Source organism: Lycium ferocissimum, chromosome 2 (genome assembly GCF_029784015.1).
Source record: "Lycium ferocissimum isolate CSIRO_LF1 chromosome 2, AGI_CSIRO_Lferr_CH_V1, whole genome shotgun sequence".
In the NCBI taxonomy this organism is placed as follows: domain Eukaryota; kingdom Viridiplantae; phylum Streptophyta; class Magnoliopsida; order Solanales; family Solanaceae; genus Lycium; species Lycium ferocissimum.
The window spans coordinates 37,109,634-37,132,948 of record NC_081343.1 but is presented as its reverse complement, the minus strand read 5'-3'; the positions used below and the strand labels follow the sequence as shown (position 1 = coordinate 37,132,948).

The window sequence follows — 23,315 nt, the reverse complement described above, 5'->3', positions numbered from 1 at the left end:
CCATGGGTCATGATCGCCGAGACGTGGGAGTTAAGCTCCGTCCGTATTACGTTGTACAAACTGCATATTTACCGCATTCATCCCCACATACATTATTGCATTGCATTATATCTTGGTTCTTTTCTTGATTGTTGTGATACTACCGTGATGTACCGATTCGGATTGATTATACTAAGACTTGGCACAATTGGGTTTGATGCTATAACATAAAAGATGACTTGTTTCCGTGGATATGGATTCATATTGACTTGTACTTGTTGGTTTATATGTTTTTCTTGCTTGTTGTCTTTATATACGTTATCTAGTCTTTGTCGGCCTATGATACCTACGAGCCTAGTGTTGTGCTCATCCTACTATTGCTACACCTTTCCTGAGTGTAGAGTTATTTTCGTGCGATGTTCGAGTCTCACGACCGTTTCGAGGCATTCGTCAAAGGCGTTTGGGTGAGCTATTTGAGATATTGCAACCCCGCAGTCTCTCCTTAGACTTCGTTGTTCTCTATCCTTCAACATGTCGTATCCGCTTCGAGTCTCGTTATCTATTCAAATTGTAAACTTCTTAGAAGCTCTGTAAGGAGTCTAGACCAGATTTTGGGAATTTCTTATAATAACGTATTTATTCCGCATGTTGTATCAAATTAAGGTAGTTATCTCAGGGTTCGCCCACCAGCAGGTTAGTGTGGGTGCCCGCATGATCCATAATTTGGGTCGTGACAGATCCCTTCAGGTATTCTATGGTACTAATTATCTCAAAAAAATATTCTACTCAGATTTGATGTATCATGTCATGCCTACGCTAGAGCTTTATGAATACCTATGTTAGAATCATATTTCTAGTATATGACTTAACTCTATCTCATTCGCACGGAGTTGCACTTACATTCAGAGCCTAAGTTGTACTCTTATCTCGTATGTCTATCGTGGTAACACATGAACATCTATGATCAAGTCTCTAAGTGTTCGCATCTACCCGCTCGCATTCAACCCTCATGTTGTAACAATCATGTTTTCGACATTCGCATCTCATGTTGATGTCCATGTTTACACGTGTTTGTATCTTATAAAAGTTTAGCACGCATGTTTTCATGTCATCTACCTCTTCATGTATTTATGTCCCACGTCATGCTCCTCACGTCCGGGTAATCATGTCATGTTCGCGCCTATTTTCCAGTACTCATGTCATTCATGCCTACAAATTCTCTTCCAAACCCCATGTATAGTAATCATGTAATCATTCAGCCAATAATCATGTGTTCAGGCCAGCTCAATATTCATGTTAGCCACATTCAAGATTCAAAAATTAAGATTATCCCGTATCATATGTATTAAGATACCCTATGAGGTTTATGTTGATACTTTAGTTGGTCGATGTGTGTTTGAGAAAGGTCATGAGAGTCCGAATTACGAAGGAGTCCTACCATAATTTTCGTAAATTCTAGAGTTAGTAGTAACTCTTAATCATTATTATGAATCGAGGACAATGGTTTCATGATTCTAGTTCGTGTAGGTGCTAATCAGTTTCATGTTCCCATGTACATGTTTATATGTAATCACGTATTCGGGCTTCATGATCCATGACCATGTTTTCATGTAATCATGTCAAGCTTTCTTATGTTTCATGTCATTTTCATCACGTTTATGTATTCATGCCATGACCACCCCATACCTAACCAAGACCCATCATTCGAGGACGAATGATCCCAAGGGGGAGATATTGTAACACCTCGTATCTTAGAACTCATGTTAGACTCGTAACGTTAGAGTTTTAGCTGGAAAAATTGAAGGTTTGAACGTTTTGCGAAAATGGTTGATGTGCCTACCAAAGGATAACTCTTTGATTAGTTGGGAATTTGGGAAAGTACCCTCAATGAAAGTTGTAGTACGTAAAAATAGCTTTCTAACGATATAAGGACCAGGCCAATCAGAGATCAGAGCAAGGAGATATGATCATCTCAATCTGGCTAATAGTAAGGCGTTTAAAAGTCTATAGAATCGGCTAAGTTTTGATACGTCTGCCTTCCAGTCGAATTACGAAAAAATCTGTAAGGAATTTGGGAAAATATCCTTCTTGAAAGTTGTAGATCTTTGAAATACCTTTCCAACGGTATATTATGGAGGTCAAACGGACATCTGTACAAAAAGTTATGCCCGTTTTACTAAAATAGTGTTACGCAGATATACGGTGGAACATACGGGGCCGTAAAATTATACGGGCCGTATATTCAGACTGTAAAATTGGCCCAAAAAGCCCAATTCACTGGAACGAATGTACGGTAAGACATACGGTCCGTAAAACCTTTATGGGACGTAAAATAGGGCGTAAAATGGGTCCGACAAAGAATTATAAAACTTCGTTTTAAGGCTTTTTTCACTTCATTCTTCACACCCCCAAGCCCTAGAACGACCTTATATTCTCTCCCATCATCAAGAACACCAAGGTAAGCCTACTCTAATCATTCCAAGTCAATTCTAATATATATCCTTGTAATCTAAACAAGAAATCATCATCCCTAACCTAGGGTTTTCAAGAAAATCCATCTCAAGGTTCAAGAATTCAAGATTTTGGAAATCTTCTTCAAAGTTAAAGTATTCAATTCAAGTTTGGAGCATTACCAGGTATGTAGAGGTACTATCTACGTGTGGGAACATCATTGTTTCTTCCCACGCCTCATAATCCATAAATTATGATTCTCTACTAAAACTAGGGTTTCTATACCATGCTCATGATAACCCTAGTCCAAGTCCATGATTATACTATGTATGAATTGTTATAATTCCACCATTGAGTTCTTAATATTTCTTTATGATTATTGAGAATCCGTCCGTAATCCATGAAAACCCATATATCTCATTCCATGGGTTCATGCATGCTAGTTTATGATATATTATGCTATTTTCAAGAAAATACTATACATGTTTTACAAGTTCATGCAAGTAAGCTATGATTCATGATATCCATATACAAGCAAGTTATTTTCATGAAAACCGTGACAATCACAAAGAAGTGCCACTTATTTTACATGTTCAAGTTTTTGGGAGTTGTTTTAATTACCGAGGAAGGCTTCGTATAGCCCGAAACTACGTAGCCACCGGTAGGGATGAGGATCGTTCCACCCATGTCCCGACGATATCTCATAATGACTGGATCCTTTCATATTTTATTAAATCTCATGTTCCCCGGCAAGGATCGAGTGTTCCCGTCATGCGGGACGCAAGCACTGATCATTATATCGGTTATAAGTTATTGCTCTCCCTACTTATGATATTTTTACTCATGCTTTATATTATATATGTATTCATGTTCATGCTCATAACCAGGTTTCGCTTCACGTTCGCTTCTTATCTTTATTACTTTATGTCCCATGTTATTTCATTCGCCTGCTTTACATACCAAGACATTCAACGTGCCGACGTCCCCTTTATTGCCGGGCCTCGTTTTCACGATGCGAGTACGTATTTACAGGACGCCGCATCCGCTACGAAAGAGATTTGCTCGTATCGACTCATTGGTGAGCCCCATCTTGTTCGGGTTTATCAACTATCTTTATTTTACTAGTCATGCATTTAAAGGTATCGGAGAGCCTTTGTCCCAAAGCAAGTACGTTTTCCGGTACCAAGATTCATGATTAGAGGTTTCATAGACTAGTCGGTTTAGTTATGTTAGACATGCAAGGTGTTTAGCCATCTTTGGCTCAACTCATGTTATTTCCGCATTTATGATTTAAACAAGTGTTTCATTAAATTATTATGACATCTCATGTTTTATAAAAGCTCATCACGTTCATGCTATATTTCCGCTCATGTATGCCTCATGATGATTCAAAAGCCATGTGGTTCGCTCGGTCACATGCAAAGATGGCACCGAGTGCCGTGTTTCGCCTGTGCCATGGTTGACGGGCGCGAGCTCAATCTGGAAAACGATTCCCTGGGAATGTAGGTGAAAGAGGTTATTTCGATACTCCCGTAGCCTTATTTACAAAGAAGAAGGATTAAATGGGGCTAGTCCCCCGTGCGAACCGGGCATTATACACACACGTACAATACCTAAGTATGTGACATGCATGCATGTAACAGGGCCCACCAGGGGTCCTCACACATTTTTTGATGAACTACTGTAACAATAGGTGATTTTCCACCTTCCTAAAAGGTTTAGTGTATGCATGCAAATTAAAGTCAATCATATATTTTTTGGCTAAAGAGTCAAATAGCCCGTTGCTTTTTTTAAAGGTAGAGACTCATTGAAGTTTTTTTTACTCATTGCTTCAACAAAAAAGATGAATAAGAAAAAAACGAGATTGGGAGGATTTTCTAGTAGCAAGAAACATCAAAAAATAATTGTTTGTCATGAATATGAAAATGCTTGTTATTAGGAAAAAATATAAAGTTTGGGTTTGAGTACGATTATCTCTACGAGGAGAAGTTAGAGAGATTGAAAGAAGAGAGGCTTAGAGAGAAAAAATCTTTTTGATGCTGATGATGGGAAGAGAGAGAAAGAGTACAGGAGAGAGAAAAATCTTCTTTGAAAAAGACTTTAAAAGTGAAATTGAATCGTACTGTACTAATCTTTAAAAAAAAAAAAAAAAAAAAAACCGTGCTATGCTAAGCCAAAAATTCAAATCCAGATTATGTTCCTAAAAAGGGCCCAAAATCATGGAAAAACACATTAATCCCAAATCTGGTATGTTTAGTAATTAAATTGTTATATTTTGTAAATAAAGAAAAGTATCCTTATGTTTTGTAATTTATAGTTTTAAGTAGTATTATTAGGTCATTTTCCCTACAAAGAATTGCCAAAGCCCAGCTCTAGGTACAGTCCATTCCTAATCAGTAATCAGGAGTCAGATGTGTATCACTGTGCCATTGGGTTTGGGCTGACCATCCTCCGTTATGAACAAGGGAAATCAAGAATATACAGCCCAACATAAAATTTTACACCACATAACCCAATATACAATATTATATAACATTATATCTGGGAGATAACATTATATATATATATCAATCTTGTATAAAAATGCATAATAGTGTATAAACGGTGTTTATACATAAATATAGGCTAAATCGGATAACAAACTCAAAATATAAACTATGTGACGTAAATAATTTCTCTCAGTTGATGTAGAGGAATAAGCGACCCATTCAAAGCAACATAGGAGTGGAAAGGAAGCAATGGCCCATTATACACCACATCGTGCTTGTTTGAGTTTAGGTCCATCTCTATCCTAAATACCTGATATACAAGAATTGTACTCGTGGAATATTTTGTGTATGCTCTAAATTTGTAAGATTTGGATATTCTAAGACAGTATATTATTTTAGTGTCTTTAACTTTTTTGGTACTGACGGCGTCTAATTTTTTACACCATCTGATTAAGGGGACTTTACAATTACATATAACTGTCTATAGCATTCTTTATTAATTCGCAGGAAAAAAAAGTCTATAGCAATCTTTATTTGGTAATATAGAAAATTGACGAAATAATTTGTTATAACAAGTCAAAGTATGTTAATATCGTAAGATTTATTTATACGGTTAGTATGTATGAATTAAATCCATTATGTCATGTGTTATGGGAAAATTACGCTCTATGTCTATTGGAAGAGAAAATTTACTCCATGTGACTCATTTTGAGATTTCTACCCGGTTTTAGCCCATATTTGTATATAAGCACCTTTTATATACTATTATACACGGTTGATACATTATCTATAATACTTCCCCAGGTATAATGCTGTATAATATCGTATAAACTGAAAATATGGCTACGTAGCGTAGTATTTTCTGTTGGGCTGTATATTTTTAAAAATTTCCCGTTTTGTGGATCTTCACATTGGAAAAAAGAGACAGGATCACGAAAGTCATGAGTCCCTATCGATTAAAATTCCAACTTATCATTTATCAGTAACTTTCCTTTACCTTACCCGTAAATCTGGGATTCAATTCACAATCATTTATATAAAGAGGAGATCATGCTAATACAGTTACAACACATTTATCTCAAAACTCTGTTAATTAATACCTTCACAACACTTGAAGTGTTCGTACAGTCAGATTCCATATTCTTTCTGCAATCAAATATTAAAACTTCGTTAAAATTCTCTCCATGCTTTCTGATAATTTCACGAGCCTTAAAAGTTGTAGTGCAGAGCTTAGCTAGCTCAGCACTTAAGCATCTATTGTATTCGAAAAAAAAAAAAAACTTTTACCTAATCTAGCCACCATTTCGTGCTCCAAAATGAACTGGCTCTATTAATACTATACTATAAGTCGATAATTTTGTTTAAAATAATTTCGGAGCATCATAATTGACTGTTCACATTAGTTGCTGATTGCTCTTTCTCAAATAATGGCATTACATATGATTTGTTCCACATTCAATGATGGGACAGCTTTTGTTCTCAAGATAAAATTAAGAAAAGTAATGTGAACGAGATGAAAAATGGAGGCTAAAGTTCAGGTGCACAGAGCACAGCACAAGAACAAATTTCTATTCTCCTTCTGTCATAGTTGTCTAAATGCATGTCTATACTAAAATTAGTAGCAGTGGAGGATATACTCCTTCCGCACCAGTTTAAGTATCTTAGTTTGACTGGGCCCCACGTAAGTTTAACAAATAAAGGAAGAACAATCTTGTGGTCTTAAGTTAAAAATGTGTATAGTCTTTTAAATCTTGTGGTCTTAAATTTGCAATTTAGAATGTTGGTATTTGAAAACTTACTAAATATAGAACGCTATACTCTTTTTGGGACAGACCAATAAGAAAAGTAAGACACTAAAATTGAAACAAAGGGAGTAATAAATAATCAATAGGTTCAAGTGATCCCAATATTTTCACTACATATAGTATAGATACATATGTGAAAAATTACTAAAATTGCAAAAAAAAAAAGAAGTTAATTTTGAACTTATAATTTCGTGTAATGAATTCATGCTAAGAACTTAATGATTGAACCCGTCAAGTATAAATCTTGAATTCACTTTCTTCGTAGTATACCCATCTTCTTAAAATCTTGCAATATGTCTCTTGTCCAACGCGTGAAGGAGGAATAAAGTTATAAAGCAGATTGAGACTCCACTAAACATGATCGATCCTATGCAAAAAGTGAAGTTGAAATTCATAGCAGTTGGCTCCTACGTACTCCACTAATCTAAAAATGAAATACCACATTGTCCCACACGCTTACTTCCACTGAACAAAAGCAATGGGGAGGCACTCAAATCAATGAAATTAACCAGATAATTAGGATATAAATACCATTCTAGACTTGAAAATTATGCATGCTTTTGTATACAATTAATAGGATAGTGAGTCATCAACTTTGTAAGTCAGGCACTTGTGTTCAACTCACTGAGCAAGATGGGAAATTTGTGTTTGTTTTATCTTTTGATATGCATGGTTTTCCCTGTGCTTGGCCAGGGAGGACTAAAAACAGGGTTTTATTCATCTTCATGCCCAAATGCCGAGTCCATAGTAAAGTCAACCGTTCAAGCAGAGTTTAATAAAGATCCTACAATTGCTGCTGCTTTACTTAGGCTTCATTTCCATGATTGCTTTGTTCAGGTAACTCTGGTTTCCAAAAGCAAAATTAGGATTTTTAGTTTATGAGTTCTCAAAAAATTACTCCCTCTATTTCAATTTATGTGAACATATTATTATTTGGGGAGTTTACGAGGTGATTCTTTAACCACGTTATCCTTACATTTTTTCTAAATTATAATTTATCATGACTTATAACACTTTTTATGTAGTTTCTAAACACATAAATTTTATTTTTACAAACTTGAAAAATCTATATCAAAATTTACAGTCAAAATTATAAAGTTTGACCCTCGTCCTCCGAAATGGTTCACATAAATTAAACGGAGGAAGTACAGTTTACTAGGTTTTTTATAAATTATTTATACATGTTAAGTGGAACTTTTAATACAAATACAGGATCTGAGCTAAAATTACTAGTTTCTACAGAACCAACAAGCAACAAGGATGTCGATTACGGGTTCGGAAGAGCCTAGTAACTTTAGCGCAGATCTTGTATTTGTGTTAAAAATTTCACTTAATATGTACAAATAATTTATCAAGAACTCAATAACTTTCTTTCTTTCAGAATCTAGACGCATAAACTCGAAATTCTAGCTCCACCTCTAACTCCGCCTATATATAACACTAGCTGCTTTTATCTTTCTACTTAATATGCTTTCATGACAACATAATTTGTGTTTTCAGGGTTGTGATGGTTCTGTTTTGATCTCCGGAACTTCGGCAGAGAGAAATGCAGTGACTAATACGGGACTCAGAGGATTTGAGGTGATTGATAATGCAAAAACACAGCTTGAAACTTCATGCCCTGGTGTTGTCTCATGTGCTGACATTCTAGCGTTAGCAGCTCGTGATGCAGTAGATTTGGTAACTACTTCAAGTTTGCTTTCACAAGTTATAATCCAATATACTAATATCGTTATAGATTAATTACAACTACTCTCTGCTGTTACATCTTATATATAGAGTAGCATTTTTTCCTTTTTATTGTCTGCTAAAAACAATTACGGATGACTCATTATTTCTAATGAGTCTATTATGGGTACATTTCAAAAAATGAGAGTGCTCGTCGGCCAGAGTTATAATAGTGCACTTGAATTGTGCTTTTCTAAAATATTATGCCTTTACGGTCATTTATTTATTTCTTTACTTCTTTACTTATTGATACTGCTTGCATAAAATCTTGAGTAACTCCAGGCAACACCATTCGGGTCTCTTCCTTAATTCTTCGCGTTTATCATCAAAAGGGAAAATTAACTTTTTCTTAGTAATGGAATATAGTAATTGTGACAATTGTTTAGTAAATAAGGAGATTATATATTAATATTTGATGTTGTTGCATGATAGAGTGGAGGTCCAAGCTGGGGAGTACCCACTGGAAGAAGAGATGGTAGGATCTCTTCATCGTCAGAAGCCTTGAACTTACCTTCACCATTGGATACAATTGACCTCCAGAGGAACAAGTTTGCAGCTAAAGGCCTAGATGATCATGATCTTGTCACCCTTGTTGGTAAATTCTTAAACTATATAGATACATTTTAATTACCCTTCAAGTGATGGAATAATGCAAAAGAATTTACAAAATCAGTATATAAAAGTTTCTTGAGATGTATGTAGGCAGTGACATTAGTCAGAAATTTCGCTAAGGGGGTTTAAGGTTTAACATATATGTATAAAAGAGTAATTTTCAAACCTATATACCTAGTATAATAAGTATATTTTTCTATATGCTCAACATAATTTTCCGTTGAAAGATGTTCAACTGACCATCCTTCACTCTATGTGGCTACCGCCACTGCATGTAGGGGCACATACAATTGGCCAGGCAGATTGCAGATTCTTTAGTTATAGACTATACAACTTCACAAGAACTGGAAATGCAGATCCAAGTATAGACCAAGCATTCTTGGGACAACTACAGACTGTATGCCCCAAAGGCGGTGATGGATTGAAGAAGGTAGCTTTAGACAAGGACAGCCAGTTGAAGTTTGATGTTAGTTTCTTCAAGAATGTAAGGAATGGAAATGGGATTCTTGAGTCAGATCAGAGACTGTTGGGTGACCCTTCCACAAAAGATATACTGGAGAAGTATGCAGGGACTTTACGGGGATTGTTGGGTTTAAGATTCAATTTTAACTTCCAAAAATCTATGATCAAAATGAGTAGCATCGAGATTAAGAGTGGCAATCAAGGGGAGATTAGAAGAGTATGTTCCAAGTTCAACTAAGAAGCTACTATATATGTAGTCTCTGCTCAACATATGTCTCAAGTAGCTAGATCCTTGCCTACCTGTGTTTATATATTTTATGGTATGATGGAGATTAGTCACGTGAATAATTATATAAAAGCTCGCAATTACTATCACAAGAAACACGTCCCTATCTCCTAAAAGGCTTATTCACTCCACGACTTTCTTATAGTATGGGGTCTCAAAAACTGAATTTAGCCGCCAATCGTAGTTGGCAAGCTGAAAAACTTTCTCCTTTCTCGATATATATTAGGATGAGCTGTGTGACCATAAATGTGAATCCGCTTGTGGAAAGTAAAGTTTGGATGCATGGATGTACTTTACCGAATTTGTAGCCATAATGTGATATGCTTCTTTTGGTGAAAGGTTTGTGTGTTATGTGAATAATTTTATAAAAGCTCGCAATTTCTATCACAAGAAAGACCCCCCTATCTTTAAAAGGGATTATGCACTCCACGACTTTCTTGTGTTATGGAGTCTCGAAAACTGAATTTAGCTGTCAATCGTAGTTAGCAAGCTAAAAAACTTTCTTCTTTCTTGACGGATATTAGGATGAGCTATGTGACCATAAATGTGAATCCGATTGTTGAAAGAAAAGAAGAAAGTAAATTTTGGATGCATGGATGTACTTAACCGAATAATTTGTAGCCATAGCGTGATCTGCACCTTATGCCGAAAGATTTTCATGTTATGTGAATAATTGTATAAAAGCTCGCAATTACTATCACAAGAAAGACGGCCCTATCTATAAAAGGGTTTATGCACTCCACGACTTTCTTATGTTATGGGGTCTCGAAAACTAAAATTAGCTGCCAGTCGTAGTTATCAAGCTGAAAAACTTTCTCCTTTCTCGACGGATATTAGGATGAGTTGTGTGACCATAAATTTGAATCCGCTTGTGAAAAGTAAAGGAGAAAGTAAAGTTTGGATGCATAGATGTACTTAACCGAATTTGTAATCATAACGTGATCTGTACCTTCTGCCGAAAGGTTTTTATGTTATGTGAATAATTGTATAAAAGCGCACAATTACTATCACAAGAAAGACGCGCTATTCTAAAAGAGCTTATGCACTCCACGGCTTTCTTATGTTATGGGGTCTCAAAAATTGAATTTAGTTGCCAATCGTAGTTAGATAGCAAGTTGAAAAACTTTCTCCTTTCTCGACGGATATTAGGATAAGTTGTGTGACCATAAATGTGAATCCGCTTGTGGAAAGAAAAGAAGAAAGTGAAGTTTCGATGCATGGATTTACTTAACCGAATTTGTAGCCATAGGGTGATCTCGTGATCTGCACCTTCTGCCGAAAGGATTTTATTCCTTTATTATTATTATTTTTGTTGAATGAAGCACTTTCTCTTCATTTCTGATTTTTGAGCCATGATTTAATGGAAAAGTTGCAACTTACAATAGATAAACTGAATCACTAACACTTGTTGATAAAATTAGGATCTTGGTAGTTCCTCATATATTTGCCAACGAAATGGTTTGGACAAACATCTTAGAAACTACATTTGAACGGAATGTTATGCAGAGGCGGCTTAATAAAATTGGTGGCCTAAAGCCAAATCTTAACGATAGGTCTCAAGTATATTCAATAAAACTAGCTCACGCACGTCGATTTCGTGCGCAGCGCGTGCATCTCGTGTGTAGCACGTGCATCTCATGCGCCGCACATGGATCTTATGAAATAAACTTAGTTGGAATATGGGCGGTATGATTTCTCGTGCATGAAATGTACATCGTTGTTTCTACCAACCAATTTGTGAATAGCAATAGTTATAATTTTTCATATGCTTCAAATTGTTTAAATCTATTTTAAAGTTTTCTTTTATTTTTGAATGCAAAATTATACTTTTTACTTTAAAATACTCATTTTTTCCAAAAACTAATTTATAAACTTTTTTTTTGTTGTGCGGATTGCCTTTCATACAGACTGGTTTTTAATTTTGCCCCTCAAATCACTGGTCCTTAATATTTGCCCCTGCTTCTCATTTAATGAAAAATTGTGGGTCAAAGTACCCTTATTCGCTGATCTATGAAATCAGATATTCTGGGTTCTATCCCCAGCAGAGGCGATGAATTCGCTGGTTTCTTACCAAAAATAAAATTTTGCAAGGCATAAGTTTAGAGAACCTTTGCCTTGTCTGACATAAGTTCTGTAGGAATTAAATTATCCGGCATAAATTGTGTAGCAACTAATTCGCAAGGCATAAGTTTATAGAAATTTTGCCTTGTCTGGCATAAATTCTGTAGTAATTAAATTTTTCGGCATAAGTTGTGAACTGCCGAGGGAATTAGTTACTACACAACTTATGCCGGAAAATTTAATTCCTACAGAAATTATGCCGGTTAAAGGCAAAGTTTCTATAAACTTATGCCTTGTGAAATTAGGTGGGTAGGCCGAATTTATTTTTTTTGTTTTTCGATGTCAAGGGTACTTTCACTCACTTTTTGTTACTTAAAGTGTCAAAGGGCAAAAATTAAAGACCAGCTATTTAAGGGACAAAAATTAAAGACTACCCCAAGACAGAGGCATTCGTGCGAGTGACCCATCTGTAAACCTATAGTAAGGGTGTCAACCGGTTCGGCAACCGGCGAACCGAAATCGGATCGTTAAACCTAATCCGAACCGGAATCGAATCGGGTTAACCGGTTCCGTTAACCGTTAATTGTATACCGGTCCGGCCTAATATTTTAGGAACCGGAAAAAACCGGGTTAAACCGGGTTTAACCGGTGAAAATTAAAAAAAAAAAAAAAAAAAAGAGTCGTTGTCAAGCCTGCTAATGGACCGTTGGCAACGGTCCATTTGCAAAAATGGCCGTTGCCAAACGGCCATTTTGTTAATTTTTGCCCCCAAATTTTTTTTTTTTTAACACTTTAACCCATCCCCCACCCCTATATAAACCCTTCTTCATTTTCATTTTAATTCACACCAATTCACTCTTCTTCATCTTTCTCTCAAATCTCAATCTCTCAATTATAATTATTTTGCAATAACTAGCCACAAAGTCTTATTATAGTTTCAACTTTCAATTATTAATTTTGCAATTATAATATTGTTGGTGGAGTTGGTGATTTTGCAACAATCCGAAGTAGCTTTGGTGGATTTGCAATTAGCCGCCTTGACTTTGTTGGAAATTAATCCGGCAATTTGGTACCTTCTGTCCAACTCTATCTTTATTTTTCGCAATTTAATTTACGCAATTTAATTTGTTGTAATTTATTTTCTTGTGATTTATTTGATTGTGATTTAAATTAATTCTATTTAATAATGTCAAAGAGATTAAGACGTGGTGCCGGTAGTAGTAGTCGTATTGTTAGAGGTGCGCTTAATGAGGAAACATTTGTGGAAGAAACACCTAATGTAGGTATTGATGTTGGTGGAAATAATCCACTTTTAGGTCATGAGGCAATGCAACAACATTTTACCGACACTTTTAATGAAGACTTAAATGATGATGATGAAACACAACCCCCGAAAATCCCATATATAGGAGATACATGTCCCGCACAATCACATACACAAGACAAACCGCCTAGAACTCGTAAGCCACCGCCTAAAAATTTGGAAATTTATGACTAAGAATAGGAAAGCCAATCGGCTACATGTAACATATGTGGACAAGTATTTAGTTTTAAGCAAGGAACTGGTAAGGATGGTGGAACGGGTACACTAAATTCTCATATGAGAACCAAACATATGGATGCTTGGGGAGAGCAAACGGGTTCAAATGTGGGGGGGATTCAAATGACGATAGACCCACGAACCGGTAGAAATTTTAAGTATGACAAGAAAAAAGAACGCGTAGAAATAGCTAAAATGGTAGCTTATGATTGTTTACCATTTTCCTTTCCCTCGGGTTTGGGGTTTGTTACTTACATTCAACGTTGTTATAATCCGTTATTTGAGGGTATTCCTAGAAGTACTTGTAGAGCCGATGTTATAGATTTGTTTAAAAATATAGATTTTATTTGCGCCACGTATTTAATTCTTTAAATTGTAATGTTTGTCTTACCGCCGATTTGGGTCTTAGTATTAACCATTTAGATTTTTTTGCTATTACATGTCATTGGGTTGATGACAACCGGGTTATGCAAAAAAGAATTATAGCTTTTTTATATGACGAAGGAAAAGGTCGTCACGATGGAAAATTTTTAGCCGATTCAATGTCTACTATTATGAGATTTTTTAACATTTATAGAAAAACACTTTGTATTGCTTTAGATAATGCTTCTAATAATACAAAGGCAGTTGGTCTTTAAAAAGAAATAAACCCTCCTCTAAAAAATATTTTTCATGTAAGATGTAGTTGTCACATTTTAAATTTAATTGTTAAAGATGGTCTTGAGCATTTTGATGATTCTGTTCAAAAAGTTAGAAATGCTGTTGCGTTTCTTTTTTGTAATGCTAATAGGGGAAGAATTAGAGATTTTAAGAATGCTTGTGTGGAAAATAACCTTAGACCTAGGAAAATTCAAATAGAAATTGAGACTAGGTGGAACTACACTTACATTATGCTACAACAAGCATATGAGTATAGGATTCCCATACAACAAGTTCACAACAAATATAATACCGATAGTCGGATTGGTTAAATTTTATGCATCAAAGATGTTAAAGAATGTATTGAACTCTTAGAAAATTTTAATAATGCAACTCTTGCTTTTTCTAGACAATTTTATCCCACGGTAACCGGAATTTTAGCCTACTTAGCGGAAATAGCTAGAGTTTTACAAGAGTATAAACATAAACCCGATTATCAAGTGGCTATTTTTGAAATGATAATCAAATTTAAGAAGTATTTTTTTCCCATCCCAACTTTATTTATATTGGGTTCCCTTTTAAATCCTTGTTTAAAACTGTCTTATACTAAAAATTTGGTTAGTCAAATTTATACATTTTTAGAAATTGAAGCGGGAACTCAACCATCTTGTGTTCATATTTTTACTTTTATTAAGTTAGGAATATACCTAAAATATACTAAGAATATACTTATAAGTATATTAAGTTATATAGTATACTTAAACATATATAAGTATATATAGTATATACTATATATAAGTATATATATATATAAGTAAGTATATATAGTATATATATTAAGTTATATATATTTATATATATATTAAGTATATATAGTATATATATATATAGTATATATATTATATATATATATAAGTATATATATATATATATATATGTATATATATATATATATATATATATATTAAGTTATACATATATTTAGTATATATATTAAGTATATATAGTTATACACATATTTAGTATATATATTAAGTATATATAGTATATATAGTATATATAGTATATATGTATATATATTAAGTTATATATATATTTATATATATATTAAGTTATATATATATATAGTATATATATTAAGTTATACATATATATATATATATATATATATATATATATATATTAAGTTATACATATATATATAGTATATGTAAGTTATATATATATATATATAACTTAATATATATATAGTATATATATTAAGTTATACATATATTTAGTATATATATTAAGTATATATAGTATATATAGTATATATGTATATATAGTATATATATTAAGTTATATATATATATATATATATGTATATATATATATATATATTGTTATATACATATTTAGTATATATATTAAGTTATATATATATTTAGTATATATATTAATATATATAGTTATATACATATTTAGTATATATATTAAGTATATATAGTATATATAGTATATATAGTATATATGTATATATATTAAGTTATACATATATTTAGTATATATATTAAGTTATACATATATATAGTATATATATTAAGTTATACATATATATATATATATATAGTATATAAGTATATATATATTAAGTTATATATATATATAAGTATATGTAAGTTATATATATATATGTATAACTTAATATATATACTATATATATATTAAGTTATACATATATTTAGTATATATATTAAGTATATATAGTATATATATATATATGTATATATATATATATATTAAGTTATACCTATATATAAGTATATATAGTATATAGTACATATATATAGTATATATATTAAGTTATCCACATATTTAGTATATATATTATATATATAGTATATATGTATATATATTAAGTTATACATATATTTAGTATATATATTAAGTTATACATATATATAGTATATATATTAAGTTATACATATATATAAGTATATGTATATATAAGTATATATACTATATATATTAAGTTATACATATATATAAGTATATGTAAGTTATACATATATATGTATACGAAAAACACTATTTTGTATTGACTTTGTCGTTAGGTCAGTTAGTCAAGAAATATTTAAACTTTAATTATAAAGTTGTATAACATATGTAAATATACCTACAATATACAAATAAATACTATAATATATATATATAATACAAAAAACAAAAAAAAAACATATTTTAAACACTCCAACCGGACCGCCCCGGTTTGGAGTTTAAAAAATCGGTAAACCGAACGTTGAAGAACCGGAACTGGTTTGTTCCGGTTTTTTAACCTAACCTGGCCGTTCCTTAATCGTTCCATAACCGGTTCCGGTTGGAACCGGTTGACACCCTTAACCTATAGTAGTAAAAAATAGGGCCCCAAAATAAGATCTTTGCTCTATGAGCCTCACCCTAAAGCCGGCACTGCTGTTATGCTCTGTAACAGTAATCTAGGACTACTGGAAGCCCAAGAGGCCCCATAGCATGCAATTGCCTAACTGCTTTATTTTGTTATGTTTATGTATATAAATCATCTTTCGAACTCAAAAAAGACTCGAATGATTGGGGGTGCCATAGTTTATGATTGCCCATAGGGTGTTCACAAAAAATCGAATCAAATAAAATAAATAAAAAATAATTAAGTCGAGTTTTCAAATGTTGAAATCGAATCGCAATTTAAAGCACAAGTGCACCACTGTCATTCTGCAATTCCCATTCCACGAAAACAATCACTATTAAATTCGACTATAATCGGACACTGTACACTTTGTTGAATGCAAATCAGTAGTCTTGATAAAAATTCAGAACCTATTGTATTGTATGTGGAAACCAATGTTATGTACAATACAAATAAAAAGAATTGGACTAGACTAATCTAATCACTGAAGGGTAAACAATAAAAATAAGAAACCAGACCCCTAAAAGACACCGTCAAAAATCTGGAAAATCTGCTTCTGGCTCTGGCTTTTCTCTGTTCCACCTATTGTAATTAATTTGGCATCAACTTAAAATCACCTAACAGTAACCCAGCCATCACAAGACCATTCAAATTCAGGTCTAAATTCACTCACTAGCTCCCGTAGCCTATCCGTCGGCAAATTGCCCCCTGACCCACTGCTCCAATTCAGCTTTTCTTGATTTTCCGGCAAGGGTAAACAAGTAATTGAACATGTTACTGATAATTGACCACATTCATCGGATACCCAATCTGGGAAATCAAATGGGCATTTAGGAGATGTTGATGGAATTTCAGTGAATGTAACAGTGTCATCATGATCAGCCACAAAGGGATGTTTTAAAAGCATCTCAGCCGTCCATCTATTTCTTGGATCTTTCACAAAACACTTCCTTAAAAAATCTTTTCCCTCTTCTGATAATGTCTCAGGTATTTCAGGCAACTGATTTTTAACACCAATTGCCATTAACAGTTCAGTAACATCCGAGAATTTGTACACTGGAACTCCAGTAACCATCTCAGCCACAACACATCCAAGTGCCCATATATCTGCCAGAGTACCCTGATCGCCACGTGTGACCATCTCCGGTGACATGTACAATGGTGTACCCCTCAATTCACATCGCAAATTATCGTCTTTCTTGGTTCCAACTCTCTTTGCCAAGCCAAAATCAGCAATTTTCACTTTACCATCTTCACTTAAAAGAATATTTTGAAGCTTAATATCACAATGAACGTACCCAATTTCATGTACATATTGTAGACCTTTGAGTATACCCTTTGTGTATCCACTAACTTCAAATTCCAACAACTTATGATTTTTTGAATTCTTGATTTTTTCCGCTAAGGAACCTCCAGAAGCATATTCTAGTAACACATTGTACAATTTTTCGCCGTTTTCGAATGAATAGCTGTCACCATAGCATTGTACAATTTCTGGACAACCATTGAGTTCATCCAAGATTTTCTTCTCGTCAATGAGAGTAGCAGAGTGAGAAACACCACATGATTTTACTACCATGGATGGAAGAAATTGAGTATTCTGTTTTATGGGTATTGCAAGATTGACTTTTCCAAAACTTCCATGACCAACAACTTCACCACGAACCCAATCCATGGAGAATCTCTAAGAAATTTCGTAGTAGCAATTCTTAGGGATTTTTTTCTTTTTAGTAAAGAGAGAGAGAACAGAGGAGTAGACAGCAAGTCACAATTTTACAACGAACTCAGTTTAATACACGCTATCTATATAGGGGTTTTTGGGATAGTTTTCCTGTTTTTGTTTGGTTTTTGGTTTTTATTTTAGGCAAATTAATGTTCACATGAGTCGTGAGGAATATGTGGCTGTTGAGTGTGGGAGTGGGTTATACGAGTTTTAGTTAGGAGTAGTAATATGGAAGAAATAAAATATGATTAAAAAAAGGAGCACGTGTTTTTGCTGAGACAGAAACAGTGTAACAGAAAGAGTGTACCTAAGTTTATAGAAACGTGGTTGTTAAGGTTGGAAAACATTAAATAAAACAAAAAACGTGAAATAAGAAAGATCTTTTTACTAACTTGGAGGACCACACGGAGAACTTCTTAAATGACGCTACTATAGTAGTGTCACCATTTGTTTACTCTATTTCTTTTTTACCATATTTGAATTTTTTTACTTTTTCTTCAAGAAAGGGCAATGCACTTATCATATTTGATATTTCCTTTTTCTTGTAGAAAACTATAAATATCTAATATTTGGCTTATCTTTTCCTTGGAGGAAAAGGTATTAAATTCCCATAAATTGAAGTGTGTTCGTTCTTCTTTGGTAGCATATCTTCGATGTACCTTTCAAAAGTAAAGTTTGAAGAATAATTTGTACTTTAAATACAGTTTTAGCTTAGATATACGCGATAATATGAATTTGTATAAAAAATTAGCATATTATAGCTACTAGCTAGCAGGTTTTATCCCAAATTTTTTTAGGTAATTAGTTCTACTTATTAATAAGAGAAGTTACTTGTATTAGTCTTTCTATATAATCCGATACGTAAAAAGTTATTTTAAATTTCTTTATATAAAAAATTAAACTGGTATGAGTTTCATGTGGCAAGGTTAATTAGTCCAAATGTCGCAGCATTTGTTGCTCCTTCAATTTGGTACCTTGCAACAAAGTGGATCCGCAACTTTCTTCCCCTTTACTTTTACTCTCAAATCCATTTCACTGCAAATTGGGTTGGATTAATTCAAGTTAATTTATTTTTACTCACCATGTAAAGTAATTTTTTCACAATCAATATAATTCCAGTAGAAAATTACTATTCTTTTATTCGCCTTATCTATCAATGTCGCAATGATCGGTTACTCATAATTAATCTCGAAATAATTTCATTATATAAATCCTATAATTTAACGAATCAATGAAATGATTCAAGAAGTACCTCAATCAACTCTTCTACTCTTTCCCAATCGATATTCATATTTTTAAGCAATCCAGAGTCGACTCCTATTTATATTGGCTGTTTACTTCTTTATATAAACTATAGTCTTTTGTATTTTTCCTCTTAATTGCTGCTGGTCATTATGCAACCACCGGCTGCATTTACAAGTGATTACCATATAAGTGATACGGATATCACAATCTAAAAAAAAAAGGAAAGAAAAGAAAGAAGAGAAAAGATCGGGTAAATTTCACATATGATCACTTAACTATCACTTTTTTTCACAAAAGTCACTTAACCATAATTTCTAACACAAAAGTCACTTACCATCGTTTCTAACACAAAAGTCACTTACCATCGTTTCTAACACAAAAGTCACTTAACTTTGGGTATACTAACACAAAAGTCACCAAACCACTTTCCGGTGTCCCTAAACCACTTTCTGGGGCCCCTATAAACCACTTTATAGTGAAAAACTCATTTTTTACTCTATTTTTTTAAAACAAAATTGGATAAATAAAAAATTAACTAAAAGCTCAACCCGACGCGACCCGAACCCAAAACCCATATAAGGAAAATAAATATTAAAGGAACGGAAGTCCACACTTCCCCCAAGAATACGATATTATTTTCTACTCTTTAAAAAAAAAAAAAAATTTACTCCCTCCGTCCCAAAAAGATTGTCCTCTTTTGACTTAAAAGCATGTTTAAGAAATAAAGGAAGACTTTTGAAATGTGTGGTCCAAAACAAACCTTAAATTTTTGTGTACGTAAATCATCTCATAAAAAATCAAATTGTTTCTAAATATATAAAGAGGACAATCTTTTTACGTTGGGAAAGAAAAGGAGGACAATCTTTTTGGGACAGAGGGAGTAATTAAAAAGGTTTAACCCGACCCGATCCAAAACTCATATGAAGAAAGCATAAATTTAATCCAATTTTGGACTTGGAACGAAATTTTGGAGCTTTGAGCAGGTTAAAGATGCTTGTAGGAATTATGATATTAAGAGCAGGTTTCAACTTCGCTTTTCTACTAATGACCAGGATAGAGTGATTTGCAAATGCAAGCATGTTAGGTGTCCTTTTAGTAGGCGTTTGGACATGCGATTTCATCTCATGAGATGAAATCAGCGTTTGGACATGCGATTCCATCTCTGATTTCATCTCACGAGATGAAATCCCAAATCATCCAAAAAGGCATGATTTGGGATTTGAAATTATGATTTCAATAAATATAAATATAAAATTTGACCCATACGTTTATATTTTGTAAAAAAAAGACCCATAAGTTGGTAGATATATTTACCAATCATGTTTACCAACCATAAGTTGGTAGATATATTGTTCGTACCATTTGAGAGGATTATATTAAAGAGTAGTTACATTACTATTCATGTTAAATTTTCCTTTTTAGTGAACTAAAGTTTGATCAATTGATGTTGTATTTTTTAGAAATGCCTTCTAGTAGCGTATTAATTTTACTATGAACTATGATTTACACATTTGGTAAGATTGTATAAGAATTGGAAAAAATTTGATGATTTTCACAACTTGTGGAGTTTTTATGTTTATTAAAAAATTTGCAACTTAAGAAATCCAAATTGCATGTCCAAATGGCTCCTTAAAGTGTATGCTACTGCAGTGAGTAAGATTGACCCAACTATTCATATCAAGACTTGTTTTTTAGAGCATATATGTGGAAACGTTATATACTTTCTTCATATGGGTTTTGGATCGGGTCGGGTTGAATCTTTTTTATTAATTTTTTATTTATTAGTTTTTTTTTTTTTATTTAAAAAAAGAGTAAAAATAGTATCGTATTCTGGGGGGAAGTGTGGACTTCCATTCCTTTAATATTTATTTTACTTATATGGGTTTTGGGTTTGGTCAGGTCGGTTCAGCCTTTTAGTTAATTTTTTATTTATCCAATTTTGTTTTAAAAAAATAGAGTAATAAATGAGTTTTTCACTGAAAAGTGGTTTAGGGGCACTGGAAAGTGGTTTAGTGACTTTTAGTATACCCAAAGTTAAGTGACTTTTGTGTTAGAAACGATAGCTAAGTGACTTTTGTGTTAGAAACGATAGTTAAGTGACTTTTGTGGGGGAAAAAAATGATAGTTAAGTGACCATATGTGAAATGAAAAGATCTCATGGTCTTAAACTACTAAAATGTGCCAACAAAATCCTAAAATATATCGTTTAAAAAATTATTTAAATAATGCGATTTAGTCCATTATCTGTAGTTGTATTAAACAATTGATACCTGTCCAGTGAGGGACGTATTTGGATTTGATTCACACCTAAAGCTTATTATAAGAGTAGCTTCATTTAGAATTTAGATTAATAGACACTACGTCACTATCGGAGTTATGATCATCTAACTTTTAGCTTAAAAAACAGTCAAGAACTTTAAGAAGATTCTGTACGAATAAAATAGTCTTTTGACAATAAAACAAAGGCAAAGAAGACACAAATGCTGCAAAACTTATCTTTTCAAGCTCTTTTCTACTGGAATATGCTTAACGTACAATAGTTTCACAACGATTAATGATAAATCCATTATTTAATGGAGGTTATGATAGAGCTAGTCGTAATATATGGGCTAAGATTGAATCTATTGCAATCCTGAAAAGAATAAAGATTTCCATGAATCATGCAATGGGAAAAATTGTCAATATTATTTCCTTTCCCATAAGCTAATTGTTACTGTAATAGATATAATGTGCCGATATTTTGGCAAACGACTTGCATTTGCACTGTCCTTAAGAAAAGTTAATTGAGTGTTTATTTTTTTAAATTGTCTTTATTAACTATATTTTGAAAATTTAAATTTGATTAGTGGTACTCTAATAAGTTTGGAAAATAATTACTTTATAATAAGGGTAAAAAAAGAAAAATTAAAAAATTAAATCTCTATTTATTTGCTAAAATAAACAAGTAAAAATAATAGCCCTTCTGTCCCATAATAAGTGTCACCTTAGTCAAAAAAAAAAAAATCTCTCATAATAAGTGGATACCAATGCCTATATTGACTAGTTTTTTTCCATCTTTGCCCTTGGACAGAAAATGGCAAATGATGATGGTTAGATATATTCCCAATGTCAAAAGATGAACTACTTGTGCATACTCTAATCATCAAGAAGAAAAAATATTTTTTTTCACATAAAGGTAATTTGGTAAACTTTACACTTCATTATTGGTTTCTTAATATGCGTGTTTTTGGCTAAGGTAACACTTATGGGACGGAGGGAGTATCATATACTGAACAAGTAACAGAAAATGGAAAAATACTATTTTTATTATCATATACACAGATATTTGCATTTTTAATTATGAATTATTTTTATGCCAACACCATGTAGAAGGAAAGCAATAAAAGGAAGAACATGTGAAATAGTGTGAGTCAAAAGTAATTGGATGACGTTATGGATCTTCAATGAAAATAAAAGCAAGGAATCCACACAACTGGAGAAGAGAGGATGCATTAATCAAAGAGCTTTGATTTGGTGGGGGTGGGTTTGGTATTGAATACTGTAGTATTAGGATTTATTAACTCACTTTTGGAGTATGGACACATGATGATTCCCCAGCTACGTATCATGTGGAAATTTATCACTCCCTACAAATTAAGGACCCTATGCTATTGCTAGGTGCTCACATGGGAATCCAGCCTCTCCTTAGAGACTATAAATTCTTTTCTTTTATTTCCAATGTAATGGAAAATGTATTATCTAATGATGTTGATGTGAAAAATGTCACACATTGATACTCTTTTCGTGTCCTTCAAGTAATTGTCTTTATTTGTGTTAAAATTAATGGTTCTCAAATACTTGTTATTTAAAAAAATCAGTTTGTTTCTTTCA

General features: G+C 32.9%; 2 protein-coding genes across 2 annotated transcripts; one reads left to right on the top strand and one right to left on the bottom strand.

Annotated features, from left to right (window-relative positions):
- The first annotated feature begins 7,196 nt into the window (after positions 1–7,196).
- On the top strand, positions 7,197–10,206 carry LOC132036103 (peroxidase 25). Its single transcript, XM_059426340.1, has 4 exons — positions 7,197–7,561; positions 8,225–8,404; positions 8,885–9,047; positions 9,343–10,206. The coding sequence occupies exons 1-4, from the start codon at positions 7,358–7,360 to the stop codon at positions 9,762–9,764; spliced, it is 969 nt and encodes a 322-aa protein (XP_059282323.1). The 5' UTR covers positions 7,197–7,357; the 3' UTR covers positions 9,765–10,206.
- Positions 10,207–16,794: 6,588 nt separating this feature from the next.
- On the bottom strand, positions 16,795–18,359 carry LOC132048012 (mitogen-activated protein kinase kinase kinase 20-like). The gene is made up of 2 exons (XM_059438960.1): positions 16,928–18,359; positions 16,795–16,887 (listed from the first exon to the last, which is right to left on the bottom strand). Exon 1 carries the CDS (start codon positions 18,150–18,152, stop codon positions 17,091–17,093), a length of 1,062 nt encoding a protein of 353 aa, XP_059294943.1. The 5' UTR covers positions 18,153–18,359; the 3' UTR covers positions 16,795–16,887; positions 16,928–17,090.
- Positions 18,360–23,315: the final 4,956 nt, after the last annotated feature.

Excerpts from the sequence above, each read along its gene's own strand:
- LOC132048012 (XM_059438960.1), bottom strand. The coding sequence starts at position 18,152 with ATGGATTGGGTTCGTGGTGAAGTTGTTGGTCATGGAAGTTTTGGAAAA.
- LOC132036103 (XM_059426340.1), top strand. The coding sequence starts at position 7,358 with ATGGGAAATTTGTGTTTGTTTTATCTTTTGATATGCATGGTTTTCCCT. Across the intron at positions 7,562-8,224 it reads TCCATGATTGCTTTGTTCAG|GGTTGTGATGGTTCTGTTTT; the intron begins GTAACTCTGGTT and ends TTGTGTTTTCAG. Across the intron at positions 9,048-9,342 it reads TGATCTTGTCACCCTTGTTG|GGGCACATACAATTGGCCAG; the intron begins GTAAATTCTTAA and ends CACTGCATGTAG.